The sequence below is a fragment of the Crinia signifera genome, chromosome 11, assembly GCF_055691185.1.
Source record: "Crinia signifera chromosome 11, ASM5569118v1, whole genome shotgun sequence".
NCBI classification, from domain to species: Eukaryota; Metazoa; Chordata; class Amphibia; order Anura; family Myobatrachidae; genus Crinia; species Crinia signifera.
The window spans coordinates 32,067,800-32,084,087 of NC_139227.1; the positions used below are offsets into that span (position 1 = coordinate 32,067,800).

Consider the following 16,288-nt stretch of genomic DNA (forward strand, 5'->3'; position numbering starts at 1 on the left):
CCAGTGTCTATAGTAGCAGGTATGATGCCTGTGATACAGAACAGGGCAGGGACGTGTAACCAAATTCCTATATTACTATCACAGCTTCCCCTGTGGGAGGGGGAGGCTCAGCATTGTACTTTGTGTTATAGGAAGCAGTGTGAGGCCCTGAGCAGGAGTCACTGTATGAGAAACAGCTACCAGCCAGCATGGAGGTCAGCACTGCTCTGCTGCTGGGGATCATCCTCCTGGTAATACTATGGAGGAAACTGTCTCGGCCAAAGGGTTTCCCTCCCGGTCCCTTAGCACTGCCCATAGTGGGCAACATTCTGCAAATGGACTTCTCCAATCCCCTAAAGAACATAAGGGAGGTGAGTGCAGAGTCTGCCTAACTGTAAGTAACTATCTGTATAGGAATATAGGCTAGCATAGGATAACATACAGTAGCTTACCATACTGTCCCTCTAACCCGGGACACTCCTGAATTACACAGGTTCTGTCGCTGGCTGACTTCGAGCCTTCCGATTTATCACCATCTGTATCCTCAGATGTGATAATATTGTCCCAGTTTGCAGTGGGATAATTGCATACATCGCAGGATGTGTTACTGTGATGGCTCTCCGCAGCATTACTGGGGGACTTGCTGTAAATAAATACCCCAATCATGTGCTTCTCACAGCAGTCAGGGTGTAACACTGCATCAGTGTTATCCGGTTGTGCGGCTGTATAGACCTTAAACATATTGTGAGCCACAGAATAGTATTTAGCTGCAGGTCAATAGAATACCGGGAATAGCTCCACACGGTGGGTCTCAGCATCCCTGTATCCCATACCGATCATGGTACGCATCTTCGGGTCTCAGTATCCGTGTCTCCCATGCTGATCAGGGTACACATCTGCCAGGCTCAGCATCCCTGTATCCCATACCGATCAGGGTACGCATCTGCCGGTCTCAGCATCCCTGTATCCCATACCGATCAGGGTACGCCTCTGCCGGTCTCAGCATCCCGGTCTCCCATTCTGATCAGGGTACTCATCTGCCGGGCTCAGCATCCCTGTATCCCATACCGATCCGGGTACGCATCTTCTGGTCTCAGCATCCCTGTATCCCATACCGATCAGGGTACGCATCTGCTGGTCTCAGCATCCCTGTATCCCATACCGATCTGGGTACGCATCTTCTGGTCTCAGCATCCCTGTATCCCATACCGATCAGGGTACGCATCTGCCGGGCTCAGCATCCCTGTATCCCATACCGATCAGGGTACGCATCTGCCGGGCTCAGCATCCCTGTATCCCATACCGATCAGGGTGCGCATCTGCCAGTCTCAGCATCCCTGTATCCCATACTGATCCGGGTACGCATCTGCCGGGCTCAGCATCCCTGTATCCCATACCGATCAGGGTACCACTCTGCCGGTCTCAGCATCCCTGTCTCCCATGCTGATCAGGGTACGCATCTGCTGGGCTCAGCATCCCTTTATCCCATACCGATCCGGGTACGCATCTGTTGTCTGGGATAGCACCCCCTGATGCAAATAAAGGTCAGTCCATGATGTAATCTGAACCAACAGGGGCTGTTTGTCTGATATTTGTAAAGTGAATGTTTGGTATAAACCAGTGCGGAACAGTGCGGAACACTTCTGCTATGCACATGCTAATAAGACACAACGCTGTACAGTACCATGCCATCCATGGCGTTATATTTAACACACAATATGACCCTCCTGTGTCAGTTCTCCAAGGTGTATGGTCCGGTGTACAGCATCTACCTGGGATTCACACCGGCTGTGGTGGTCCGGGGGCTCAAAGGACTCAAAGAAGTTCTGGTGAATAAAGGCGTTGACTTTGCAGATAGGCCTATGAACAATCTAATACAAGACATCTCCGGTACCAGAGGTAAATTGTATACAACCTCTAATGGTCTCAATACTGTAGAACTAAACACTATAAGCACCCTGCCCCCCAAACACACTGACAGCGCAGCTACAGAATGACCCAGGTAGTGGTAGTGCTTTAATCCGTCAGGGCCCTGGAAGAGAGCATCAAGACTCAGTGAGGAAGGGGGAGTAGCATGCAGGGTGGAAGGGATAGCTCTCTGTCTGTGTGAGGATGCTCAGTGACCCCCCCATGGGCGGTTCATGGGGCGGGTCACTGAGTGATCATCCTCACACAGACAGCCAATGAGAGAAGCCTGTGTTTCCTTATTGGCTGCTGCTGCAGAATCTGCAGAGCTCAAACAGGACTCCTAGCCCCCGACAGCCTCCATGAGCGCCGTGACCCTGCGCCCCGGTGGCAGCTGCTCTCCCCCCACCTTCGCTAGGGCTGCGGAGCCCTAGTAACGCCACTGGCACCAGTGGTGTACTAGGTAAAACAGATCTGCCTGCACTTCCTGTGACATACCCTCAGTGATCTTTAACACCGCGAGCATGCCCACTCACACACTGGCTACACCCCTACCGCTGCAAATAAAGATGGGTTGGGTTTGCATTAGACAAGGCTTCACCTGTGACTGCATACGCTTGGTCCCAGAGCATATGCGGAGCTTAAACATATACAGTATGCTCTGCAACTGTACATTGTAGGCATATGTTTATCTTCATATATGAGTTTATCCTCTATTTGTCATATAGTCCTAAGCGCAGCAGGCCTTGGGTTATGCATCGGCACTTGGGGGAGTTTAGGGTTACACTGCAGAGAAGTGGGTTAGGTAATAGGGGGGAGGGTTATGGAGAGGGTTGAACCCCCACTCTGTCAGGGGTCTGCGCCGCTGGTACCCGGAAGTTGGGCTGATGCCAGTGGCACGAGGTAAGTAAGCATTCTATCAAGTCAATATATCACGCAAATAGACAAGGTGAATGGTGACATGCCGACATTTCAACCATGTCAGCATTCTCATGTTATCGTCAACCTAACATACTACACCTATATACAGTCCAAAACCCAATTATCATTATTCTAACCTGTTATATTCTATTCTATTTTATCCTACCATCCTAAGCATGTGTCTCTCTCCAGGGATAATAACTGCCCCATACGGCCCAGCTTGGAAGGAGCACCGGCGCTTCACCCTGTCCACCCTCCGCAATTTTGGGCTGGGGAAAAAGTCAATGGAGGAGAGAATCTGTGAGGAGAGCAGACACCTGATTCAGGAGTTTAGGAAGAACACAGGTGAGCAGGTGATGCCCGGGTGTGGCCATGTGTGTGTACTGGGGCTGGTTATGGCATGGTTGGAGTATATGAAGAACACAGGCGACAGGTGATACCCGGGTGCCATGTGTGTGTGTACTGGGGCTGGTTATGGCATGGTAGGAGTATATGAAGAACACAGGCAACAGGTGATACCCGGGTGTTGCAATGTGTGTGTGTATACTGGGGCTGGTTATGGCATGGTAGGAGTATATGAAGAACACAGGCGACAGGTGATACCTGGGTGCCATGTGTGTGTGTACTGGGGCTGGTTATGGCATGGTAGGAGTATATGAAGAACACAGGCGACAGGTGATACTCGGGTGTTGCCATGTGTGTGTGTACTGGGGCTGGTTATGGCATAGTAGAAGTAAATGAAGAACACAGGTGTTGCCCAGGTGTGGCCATGTGTGTGTGTGTACTGGGGCTGGTTATGGCATGGTAGGAGTATATGAAGAACACAGGTGAGCATGTGATGCCCGGGTGTGGCCATGTGTGTGTACTGGGGCTGGTTATGGCATAGTAGAAGTATATGAAGAACACAGGTGAGCAGGTGATTCCCAGGTGTGGCCATGTGTGTACTGGGGCTAGTTATGGCATAGTAGAAGTATATGAAGAACACAGGTGTTGCCCAGGTGTGGGTGTACTGGGGCTGGTTATGGCATGGTAGGTGTATATGAAGAACACAGGTGAGCAGGTGATGCCCAGGTGTGGCCATGTGTGTACTGGGGCTAGTTATGCCATAGTAGATGTATATGAAGAACACAGGTGAGCAGGTGATTCCCAGGTGTGGCCATGCGTGTACTGGGGCTAGTTATGGCATAGTAGAAGTATATGAAGAACACAGGTGTTGCCCAGGTGTGGCAATGTGTGCGTACTGGGGCTGGTTATGGCATGGTAGGAGTATATGAAGAACACAGTTAAGCAGGTGATGCCCAGGTGTGGCCATGTGTGTTTATAAACAACACAGGTGAGCAGCCAGTGACACCCTGGTCTGGCCCAGGTGTGCATTCAAGCTACTTTACCTACATCAGCACCTGAGCGTCTAAAGTGTATACTGTGGTTTCTTGTTAAAGAGAACTAAGCCTAATCCAGCTAAGGCCACCTGTGTGAGCGGCAAACAGGTCCAGTGGCTTTGAAATAGAGACAGGGCTATAGTGGCAGTAAGAGACTCCGGCCGCACTACTTGCTGTGGACACACACAGACCCCACCGGTAATACCATTTATTATAACAGGCTCACGTAGCCTGGATCTAACTACTTCAGTGCAATGGCAATGTAAATGCAGTGTGCCGCACTACGGTCTCAGACATCAGCCGGCAGGAACATCCCACGCAGACCCGGGTCCCAGTCCAGACAATGTGGTAAATATAACTTTGTCAGTCTATATTTACAACTATACCTTCTATATTAAATGGGCTTCTAAATAACAAATTCAATTTGTATCACTGACTGCATCCAATATCAAAGTTATTGCAATTGCAGTGTTTTTATTTTATGGATACCTGAGAAACAAATGACTGTTTAATTATGGGGTATGATACACCAACCGAATAAAATAAATTGTATGTGGACTGGATAATATTGGAATTATGCCACCCACACACTATGTGAATTTATTTATTTATCAGGGGTGTGGTATAGGGCTCCGACAGTGGGGATCCCGACTGGCGGTGCTCCTACAAGGGGGTGAGCGCAAAGAAGCCCCTTGTAGGCTCGCTGCGCTCACCACGCTGCGGGCCCGGTGGCTCGCTAAACTCGCCACAGGTAATATTCTCCATATATGGGGGTCGTGGACCCCCACAAGGGAGAATAGCTCCTGTGTGTCGGGTTCCACCCTGTCGGAGCACCGGCAGTTGGGATACTGACTGTCGGGATCCCCACTATCGGACCGTAATCCGGCACCCGTTTATCAGTACCATTTGTTCAGTGCAGACAGAACTCAGAATTGTGTGTTATGTGTCTATTGGTTTACTAAGGAAACCGCACCTTAGTGTTTTGGAGCAGGGCGTATTGGAGGTGGACTGTCGTCTTTCTTTTTTCACTATGTGAAATTCCTGGCATTCAGAATACGCTGCAGTCCTTCTGGGGGGTGGACATCGCTGGGGTACCTATGACTATGCCTATTGGTCTTCTCTATGACAACGGTCCTCACTACAATCTATACACCTCCCTGTCCTGTTTTGGGGATTGGTGGGAATGACTTCATGCCCTCTGATCTCCAAATGTATGCTACTAATTTATGTATGCTGGCTAAGTATTGCCTAGCCAGGAGATGGATCAATACCAATGACAATGTCATGTTCTAAAGGTCACGTCACTGCTGACCCCTGGTCTGAATCGTTCTGTATACTACTCTTCAGATGCTCTAATAGATCCGCACTTCGTTACTGACAACGCTGTGTCCAACATCATTTGTTCCATTGTGTTTGGGAGACGCTACGACTACGATGACCCAACGTTCCGAGAGATTCTCGATCTTCTCCATGAAAATATGAAGATGGCAACTAGTGTCTGGGCTCAGGTAAGTCACTTCATGGCTGCCAAGGTCAAATGAACAAAAGGTTTACATGGGAAAGGTTGACATGTTTTTTGTGTCAATGTCAACACCTGTTGTCATGAACCCCCAATTAGTGCCAACCCTTTTGTGAATAAATCTGCAGCTGTTATTGCAAAACCATGGGAACTATGACTATGGGTGTGGATTGTATGGTCGACCTAAAGTTGGTCGACAGTCAATAGGTCAACACCACTAATGTTGGTACCATGCTTCGGGCTCAGGCTTTTGACCTGAATGTCGACACTGTGCTTTGGGCTTCGGGCTCGGTGTCTCGCTACGCTCGGCACACTATTGTATTCTCCCACCACACCCTAGTGCACAGGTCTTCAACCTGTGGCCCCCAAGATGTTGTGGAACTACATGTCCCAGCATGACCTGAGGTTTTTTTTACATGCTCTTATAGGAAAAAAATGTGGCAATGCATGCTGGAACATGTAGTTTCACAACATCTGGAGGGCCACAGGTTGAAGACCCATGCCCTAGTGGATGGTAGGGCATAGAATACCACCTTTCGGCACATGCTGGCTCAAAAGACAGTGAAAAACCCCATGTTGACCTTTTGACTGTCGACCTAGACCATGTCGACCTAATGCTTGGCATACACTGGAGCGATATGAGGATGATATGTTATTCTCGTACAAATCAAAATGAGATATTGTCTACTACGTATGCCTTCTACGTGTGCCCGGTAAGCGATGTCTTCCAGTCAGCCAGGCTGTGTGCATGAATGCAGTGCGGTGTAGGGATAATGAAGGACGGAACAAGGAATTCTTCAGTCTTTTATTACATTGTTCTGATGTGTACTGACTGAGGGAACGCTCTGTCAGCCTAAACAACAACAGCAGCAGCAGCAGCAGACTACATGATATCACATTTTAAAACACTACACAAGAAGGACAAAGCATTTCCTGCCAACACAGTGGGTGAGATGTACTAAGCCCTGAAAAGTGATAAAATGGAGAGTGATAAGCCACCAGCCAATCAGCTCCTACCTGTCATTTTCCAAACACAGCATGTGACATGGCAGGTAGGAGCTGATTGGCTGGTGGTTTATCACTCTCCATTATATACATTTTCAAGCTTAGTACATCAGGCTCATGGATAGATATTGGGGTATATTTAATGCGGGTCGGCGAGCGGGGATTTGTACGGTGAGGATGGCTTTTTTTGGAGAGTAAAAGTCATCCTCGCCATCCAGCCCCCTTGCCAGCCGCTCACCGTATTCTATGTTCCAGGGAAATCCTCACTGTCAGAGGATGATTCATCGGAATGGCAAAATTCACCACAAATGTAGCAAGCCTGCTGTATATAGCGGCGAGTCTTGCCGTTTTGAAAGCCGCACTTGCCATTTCAACCTCGCTGAAAAGAACCAGCGAGGTGGAAATGGCGAATGAAGGGGGTTAGGTGAATACTGACACACTCCAAAGTACCTTTACATTGTCACCTGGATTGCAGCTGCGAATGCATTAGCGTCATCTCGGAATACTGTGTCTAATTAATAACAAAGGCATGGATCAGAAGATATCCTTTCATCCATCCACCAGTAACATCCCTAAGAACCAATGCACCAATCAGGTAGGGACTGTAACAGAATATCAGATATGTCCTGCAAACGTCTCTGGTTCCTCCCTGCAGCTGTACAATGCATTCGGATTTGTCAGATATCTACCGTTACCGCACCAAAAGATTTTCAGGAACCTAGAAATGATTTTTGGATTCCTCAGAAGAGTTTTAGAGGAGCACAAGATAACCAGGGTACCCGGAGAGCCCAGAGACTACATAGACTTCTACCTCGACGACTTGAATAAGGTAAAGCACTAACCTACTGTCAATAGGTCGCAGGGCCGGTGCAAGGCACCGGAGCGCCCCAGGCGAGTCGGGCTGGGGGCGCCCCGGTGCCGGGGGGTGGGGGGGGGGGGGGGGTGGGGTGTGCGTGTGGGTGTGTGGGGTGGTACCTGTCCTACCGGCGCTGTCTATTTCAATCTGGCGGCGGAGGCAGCGGGGGTCCCTGCAGTCTATTAAAAATCACGAGCGCTATCCGCCGGGCTATGCGGAAGCGCTTCTAGTGTGAAAACACTGGCAGCACGCTGATTGGCTGAGATCAGCGTGCGCCGTGCTGCCAGAGTTTTCACACTAGAAGCGCTTCCGCATAGCCCGGCGGATAGCGCTCGTGATTTTTAATAGACTGCAGGGACCCCCGCTGCCTCCGCCGCCAGATTGAAATAGACAGCGCCGGTAGGACAGGTACCCGGGCGGCATTTTCCGCCCTCCAGTGGCCGGCGCCCTAGGCAAATGCCTAGGTTTGCCTAGTGGTGGCGCCGGCCCTGATAGGTCGACACCAAAAGTTAGACATGCATTAGTTAGACATTGCCAAAAGTTAGACATGACAGTTAGGCTATAATTAGACATTGACAAAAGGTAGACATGCATTAGTTAGACATTGACAAAAGTTAGATATGCATCAGTTAGACATTGACAAAAGTTAGACATGCATTATAATCCTTTCACACTGACAATTTTATCCCTGGTTTTTGCACATGAACGCCCTTTAACCTGGGATTCAGCTCAGTGTGAAAGGGTCTTGAAAGAATATCCCTGGATAAGCAGGTCCTGACCTGGGTAGATTCCAGAATCGACACGGGATGCGGTCAGTGTGAATGGTCTCGTACCCTGGATTGGGTACACGGGACTATAAAAAAACTGCTGATTGGAGCTTTCTTGGGCTCACAAATGCTGATGTCATCTTTCAGAGCCCTGGAGTCCATTTCTAATGACATGCATATGTATTTGCAGGGATTTCCCGGGATCAGTGTGAATGGGGCTGTCCCGGGTCGATCCCAGGTCTTAGTGCAGTGTAAAAGGGTACATTCCCGGTAAGCGTCCGGGAACACATTCCCGGGTATGACCCGGCTCTGTAAATGTGAAAGGGGTAATATTGAACTTGCCACCTGTTGCATCACAAGTGCATTTTGAACCCTTGGCTCTGCAATGACTACTATTGGTCTCTCCTCTTGTACTGTATCCAGGAGCAGGAGGACGGAAACGAGTCCACCTTCAGCGATGAGAATCTCTTCTCATGTGTGAGTGACTTATTTATTGCTGGAACGGAGACCACAGCGGCCAGTCTGGAGTGGTGCTTCCTGTACATGATGATGTATCCAGACATTCAGGGTACAGAACACTCTAGCCCAATCTGACAATCGATCTGTAGATGTATGGGCAGCTTCAGCTTTCTTATCTGTGCATCTGGTAGGAGTAATACAATGTAACTTCTCTTCTGTCAGATAAGTGTCGGGAGGAAATAAATAAAGTCCGAGAAGACAGAGAGCATCTAGACTATGAGGACAGAGCGATGATGCCATACACTCAGGCTGTGCTGCAAGAGGTCCAACGCTTTGCCACCGTCGTGCCACTAGGGGTCGCTCACTCCCCCATCAAGGATGTGCAGCTGAATGGCTATACAATCCCAAAGGTGAGCAACAATTATATAAATGGCAAGGTTGGCATCAGGTAACTGGATGTGGTAAGAGCTTTATACCAATGCAGTAGAAGGAACTATTCTGTCCAAGTAATGTTACACTGCTGCTATATCCCAATTATTGTATTATTTACATGTCATATTGATATTTTGTCAGTGCCAACCACTGAGTTCACGGTCTCATGCCCTCATGGTCGGGGTTTGTGCATGGGCATGCGCATTCCTGCGCAGACGCAAACTCCGACTGCGAAGGGCCACAGTGATTTGCAATGATGCCGGGCCGGGAGCATGTGGTGGTGGTGGGCTTGGGTGTCACCCATGGGAACACCATGCGTTTCATGAGCAACCCCATGAAAACGCTGGGTGTTCCCATGGGTTTGCGGACAGGACGAGCTGTGCCGGGGCGGGTGGCTGACGCCACATGACGTCAGCCGCCTGCCCTCTCTTCGTTCCGGCACCTGCAAATATAAGTCAGTCTCCACTGAATTATATTTGCGAAGGCCGGAGAAATCATTCCATGGTCGGCGTGTTGTAGGGCGCCTGGTCAGCTGCGGGCACCTGGCATGAGATAACCTCAGGCTTCAGCTGCTCGGCCTTTATTGGAGTTGGGGACCTGGAGGTATTTTACCTGTATTGCAATCATGGCGCCCTAATTCACTATTGGACTCCCATGTCTCCCTCTCCATCACAGAGTATGGTATATGACAGTTATCAATTTGCATTATACTAATGTAAACCCATTTTACCTAATTTCTGCATACAGTACACACAGACTGTCCATCTGGCACTTCTGGCAAATGCCAGGTGGGCCGATGGCCAGGTGGGACAATTTATTCCACCAATGTGGAGCCTCCACCTCCCAATCGGTGCACAGAGAGAGCCGCTGGACTCACGGCGGGTTCAGCGGCTCTCTCTGTGTGCCGCTGGTGTCCAGGAGAGGGGGCATCACACGCCGCTATTCCCCTGTTTCCTGCGACCCAGGATAAGCAGCGCACGAAAGCCCGGTGCATGTGTGTGTGTGTGAGCGTGCCCGTTGTGTGCACACACAGGAAATAGGTGGGGCAAGTGCACAAATGCCAGGGCCAATTCTCGGGCCCAGTCTGTCGCTGAGTACACATGTATTGGACATTACTAACAAATTACATAACAAATTCTATTAAATTGTCTCTTATATTCCATTACTGGTCTGACCTTATTCCATCCAGGGGATGCTGATTATAACAGACCTGGAGAGGTGGTGGAACTGCCCATAGTAGCAGTGCCCCTTATACACATAATGCATATAGTAGCAGTGCCACTTATACACATGACACTCATAGTAGCAGTGCCACTTATACACATGACGCTCATAGTAGCAGTGCCACTTATACACATAATGCATATAGTAGCAGTGCCACATACACATAATGCATATAGTAGCAGTGCCACTTATACACATGACACTCATAGTAGCAGTGCCACTTATACACATGACGCTCATAGTAGCAGTGCCACTTATACACATAATGCATATAGTAGCAGTGCCACATACACATAATGCATATAGTAGCAGTGCCACTTATACACATGACACTCATAGTAGCAGTGCCACTTATACACATGACACTCATAGTAGCAGTGCCACTTATACACATGACGCTCATAGTAGCAGTGCCACTTATACACATAATGCATATAGTAGCAGTGCCACTTATACACATAATGCATATAGTAGCAGTGCCACTTATACACATGACGCTCATAGTAGCAGTGCCACTTATACACATAATGCATATAGTAGCAGTGCCACTTATACACATGACGCTCATAGTAGCAGTGCCACTTATACACATAATGCATATAGTAGCAGTGCCACTTATACACATGACGCTCATAGTAGCAGTGCCACTTATACACATAATGCATATAGTAGCAGTGCCACTTATACACATGACGCTCATAGTAGCAGTGCCACTTATACACATAATGCATATAGGAGCAGTGCCACTTATACACACAATACCCATAGTAGCAGTGCCTCTTATACACATAGGGAATCATTCTTATTCTTTCGGTCCCTGTCAAAGTCGCCGAGCTGTTCGCATGGAGCGGTGCGGGCCAGGGGCGTGTGATGGCGGAGTCAGGTGTCACCCATGGGAACGCCCAGTGTTTCATTGGCATCCCCATGAAAACGCTGGGCATTCCCATGCCTTGTCCAGGCACATGCAAATAAAAGTTAGTTTCCACTGACTTTTATTTGTGAGCCCAGGAGAAATCATTTGATGTTTGGCGACCACTGAATGATTTCTCCAGCAGTGGGCACATGCCATGGGATTTGTGTTCGGTACATGGTTGCGAGGGGGGGAGCAGATTTTCGTCGGGCAGGTTCTCTGGCACTTGGTAAGCTGTGATCCTTGCAGCTTACCAGGTCTATCAGAATTAGCCCTATAATGCCCACAGTAGCAGTGCCACTTATACACATAATGCCCTTAGTAGCAGTGCCCCTTATACACATAATGCCCTTAGTAGCAGTGCCCCTTATACACATAATGCCCACAGTAGCAGTGCCGCTTATACACATAATGCCCACAGTAGCAGTGCCCCTTATACACATAATGCCCTTAGTAGCAGTGCCCCTTATACACATAATGCCCTTAGTAGCAGTGCCCCTTATACACATAATGCCCACAGTAGCAGTGCCGCTTATACACATAATGCCCACAGTAGCAGTGCCGCTTATACACATAATGCCCACAGTAGCAGTGCCGCTTATACACCTAATGCCCACAGTAGCAGTGCCGCTTATACACATAATGCCCACAGTAGCAGTGCCCTTTATACACATAATGCCCACAGTAGCAGTGCCACTTATACACATAGGGCCTTATTCTAGTTCACTCTTTCTGACAAAATCCTTCTCTCTTCACAAGTTACATCTGCCCCCCTGCAGTGCACATGGTTTTGTCCATCTAAGAAGGATTTTGTCAGAAAGAGTGAACTAGAATAAGGCCCATAATATATATATATATACATAAATAGAGAGAGAGAAATATTGATTTGATTTAGTGTTTCTTTATTTTTACCTCCAATCAGGTTATATGTCCCTGAATCACTCTCCATTATGATGTATGGTTTATGACACAATGATCAACTATGTATTAAACTAATGTTCACCCATTTACATTGTTTCTGCATATGTGTTTGTAACATTGGGCGAGATTCTCTATTACAGAAATGCGGTAAAAACCCCGTTTCTGTATTCTCTAACCTCCCTCCGCAGTGTCACCGCTGCGGAGGGAATTGCCAGCAAAAGCTGGCGGTTCCCTGCAGAAGCCTATGGGCTTCTTACCGCAGCGGTGTGTGAGGGATCCGTCACGGATCCCTCCCAGCATGCCCTGCGGCCGGCGCGTCATCGCAAGGGACAGCTCGAGCATGCCCCAGCAACGGCGCCGCATCGCAAGGGACAGCTCTTACCGCAAGAGCTGTCCCTTTCGTTAATGACCGCATATTTTAGAGAATATGCGGTCATTAGAAATGCGAATGCCGGCGAAGAGGGCTGCAGATTTTAGAGAATCCCGCCCATTATCTATTTAACAAATGACATGCCAAATTCTATGAAATTGTCTTACATTCCATTACTGGTCTGACCTTATTCCACCCAGGGAACGCTGATTATAACAGACCTGACCTCACTGCACTATGACGAGAGTCAGTGGAAATATCCGCATGAGTTTAATCCAGAGAATTTCCTGACCAATGAGGGGGAGCTGGCGAAGGTAGACTCCTTCCTGCCCTTCTCTGCAGGTAACACATGGCAACGGGGGTGGTTGGGGGGGGGGGGTATGGATCATTAAGTCACCAGCATTATAGTTGGCAAGCATTAGGTCAACACCAATAGGTCGACATGCATTTAGGTCAATATGAGGTAAGGTAGACATTCAGGAAAGTCGACATTGGTAAGGTCGACAGGGTCATTAGGTCAACATGGGTAAGGTTGACATTGAAAAAGTCGACTTTTCTTTACCGGAATGTGAACACAGTCAATATAAACACTACAAACGTAGCACCGCGTCCCCTCGCATGGCTCGCTGCGCGCAGGGCCGGATTTTCCACTAGGCATGTGAGGCACGTGCCTATGGGCACCCCCTTCTTGTCCCCGAATCATGAGAGGGGGGTCATGGGAGGGTCGTCGAATTGCGGGAGGGGGGGGGTCCCAGGGGGTTTGCGAATCGCGCGCGGAGGGGGGAGGGGGTCGCAGGGGACAGGATGCCTCCTGCAGACCTGGGACTACATCAGCAGGTACAGGGAGGGGGGGGGGGGGGGGGGGCACACAGTGTTGTGCCTATGGGCGGCCTGTTACTTAAATCCTGCCCTGGCTGCGCTCGCCATGCTTCGGGCATGCTACGCTCTTTATTCTCCCACCATGCCCTAGTGGATGGGAGAGCATGAAATAGTGCATATCGGCTCATGTTGGTTCAAAAACACAGTAACAAACCCAATGTCAAACTAATGACCCTGTCGACTTTACCCGTGTCAACCTAATGACCCTGTCGACCTTACCAATGTCGACTTTCCTGAATGTCTACCTTACCTCATATCGACCTAAATGCATGTCGACCTATTGGTGTTGACCTAATGCCTGTCACCCTAACCCATGTCGACCTTCCTGCATGTCGACCTTAAGTAATGTTGACCTAATTGCATGTCGACCTAATGGTATCAACCTAATGCTTGTCGACCATCATGCTGGTGACCCAATGACCGTATCCCGTTGCAGGGGGAGGGGGGGGGGCATAATGCTTGAACAATCATGTAAATTATTATTATACCTATATCTCCTATATAATAGCCCAGATCTGTGTGTGTAACGCTGGGCGGAGCCATAGAGTGACAGGTCAGGGCTAGTAGCCTATCATCGCAGCACATGCATAAATCATCCCTCCCCAGCCAGCGTCTCGTCTCACCCCTGTGATCACTGTTACTTGCCGGACGTGTGACACCTGGACCTCACACCCCCCCTCGTATGTATGACCGTCACATAGAGCAGCGCAGGGCCTGGGTGTCAGTGCGCCTGCGCCGTTCTCTCACACAGTGACGTTGGGGATGTACGCTGTACGGATGCCAACGGAGCCAAGAGGAGCTGGAGCGCAAAGTGCCCGGCAGTAGCAAATGCTGCCGATGGAGGGGGGCCCGGCCGCTGGCTTGTGAGGAGTCTGGGGCTGCTGGGGAGACTGTGTGACAGGCCATGGCAGGTATAGAGCTCTCCCCAGCGGTACGACAGCCCCAGAGTCACCCGGGGGAAGCCAGCAGGGGAGGAGGTTAGGGGCTCATGCTGGCTAATACCCCTGCATCCACCTGCAAAAACACCGCACTCCTCCCTCTCCATCCCGCAGTACACCCACACCTGCCCCTACTCCACCCATGCAACACCGGCCTCTTCCCCATCCACAGCATCCCCACACCCCCTTCCTCACCCACTGCACTCCCGCATCTGCCCCTCCAACCTCTGCACCACCCCCCAACATCCCCCACCCAACGCACCCCTATTCCCCCTCCACCATCCGCTGCACACCTGCACCCGCCCTTCCACCACCCGCAGCACCTCTGGACCTCCTCACCCATATGCCCCACACACGCACCTAGCCCTCCCCCCCCCCACACCCGCTGACAGCTTCCCATCCTTTTCTCCCCCACCCGCAGTGCCATCGGATCACCAACCCCATCTGCAGCACCCCCACCCGTGGCACCTGCACACCCCATCATTTCACCACGGAACACCGCACCAACCCGTGAATTGAATGGTCTCATCACAATGGGAGGTTGGCCATAGATGTACATGTCCAATTCTGGGTCAGCCAATAATGCCTTCACATTACTCAGGTTACCCGCAAACAAAATCCAGTTGATTGAATTCTAATGTTAATATTGGCCAAACACTCAGCTCACGTACAGTGTAAGCTCTAGGAAATGTAGGCGTTACATACTGTACACGTGTAATATTTGTTTTACGGTTTAGTATGGAAGGACTTGTGTAAGACTGAGATTATGGTGGTCCCCTCCCCCCCCCCACATACACACCCCATCAGGGTCCCTTCTCACCCCACCTTTCTACATTATTACATCTCCTGTCCCTCACTTCTGTTTCTTGGGTGTCCTACTCCATTTTCCCCTCTCTTTCACCCCCACATTCATGTGATCTTCCATCAAGTCTGCCGGGGCCCCCATGATGAGTACAGTAAGGTGGAGGAGCACAAGATCCTTCCATGCACAGCAGCATTCCCTCAGGGCAGAACAGGAAGTACAACCAGATGCACAATTTTTCCAAATACATAAATTAAAGGAGGAGCTGTTGGATGACCAGATACCCTGATTTCAGTTATTGCATGCCTCTTCCCCCCCCCCGATTGTGGCCCACTGAGCCACACCCACATAAATGGGCAGATACTTGAAGTAGTAGGGCCCACACTGAAATTAGCAGGCATTTGGGCCCCCCGGCCCAACACTGCCCTCCGCCATCAGCTCCCTCATCACTGAATTATTGCCTGGCATAATATTTTGCCATATAAATGCTTGGTGATAGATGCCTCAAATGTGATTTACTTGTGCCCACAGTTACATATTGCAGATCCAATGTTTCCCGCTGACCCTTCCTCTCCTTCCCCTCAGGACCACGGAGCTGCCTCGGGGAGAATCTCGCCCGCATGGAGATCTTTCTCTTCTTCACTAATATACTGACGCATTTCAAGCTCTGTTGGCCGGACCCCAAGTCCCCTCCAGACAGCACCCCGGTGTTTGGAATCTCCCATACTCCTAAGCGTTACCAGATGCGGCTGGAGCCCCTGACACAGAACTGAGGAGAAAGATGGAAAACTGCTCAGCACTGATATGATAGGGAAACATGTACTCGGCAATGATAGGCTAGGGGAACGTGTAATGTGTGAGAATGGGGCCTATTATTACTCATTTTGTGGGAGAGCCACACGAAACGTAAGCATCCTCAAGATGTATGTACTGTAGCAACAGATTCCATTATCCAATGACTGTATGTTCCGTATGCTCAGGAATTGTAGGATGAATATTACATAAAAATAAGTGTTACAGCA

General features: G+C 49.6%; 1 protein-coding gene across 2 annotated transcripts; it reads left to right on the top strand.

The window, feature by feature from the left end:
* LOC146045752 (cytochrome P450 2J6-like) lies at positions 1-16,288 on the top strand. 2 transcript variants are annotated; one of them, XM_083164798.1, is made up of 10 exons: positions 1-19; positions 132-350; positions 1,716-1,878; positions 2,998-3,150; positions 5,532-5,692; positions 7,364-7,537; positions 8,755-8,899; positions 9,013-9,200; positions 12,848-12,989; positions 15,852-16,288. In XM_083164798.1, the coding sequence occupies exons 2-10, from the start codon at positions 189-191 to the stop codon at positions 16,037-16,039; spliced, it is 1,476 nt and encodes a 491-aa protein (XP_083020924.1). In that variant the 5' UTR covers positions 1-19; positions 132-188; the 3' UTR covers positions 16,040-16,288. The 2 variants fall into 2 exon arrangements, with proteins under 2 accessions (XP_083020924.1, XP_083020923.1); XM_083164797.1 differs by lacking the exon at positions 1-19 and having other exon boundaries at positions 49-350.

Coding starts and splice junctions, on each gene's coding strand:
- LOC146045752 (XM_083164798.1), top strand. CDS start 189: ATGGAGGTCAGCACTGCTCTGCTGCTGGGGATCATCCTCCTGGTAATA. Junction 7,538..8,754: donor ACCTCGACGACTTGAATAAG/GTAAAGCACTAA, acceptor TACTGTATCCAG/GAGCAGGAGGACGGAAACGA. Junction 12,990..15,851: donor CTTCCTGCCCTTCTCTGCAG/GTAACACATGGC, acceptor CCTTCCCCTCAG/GACCACGGAGCTGCCTCGGG.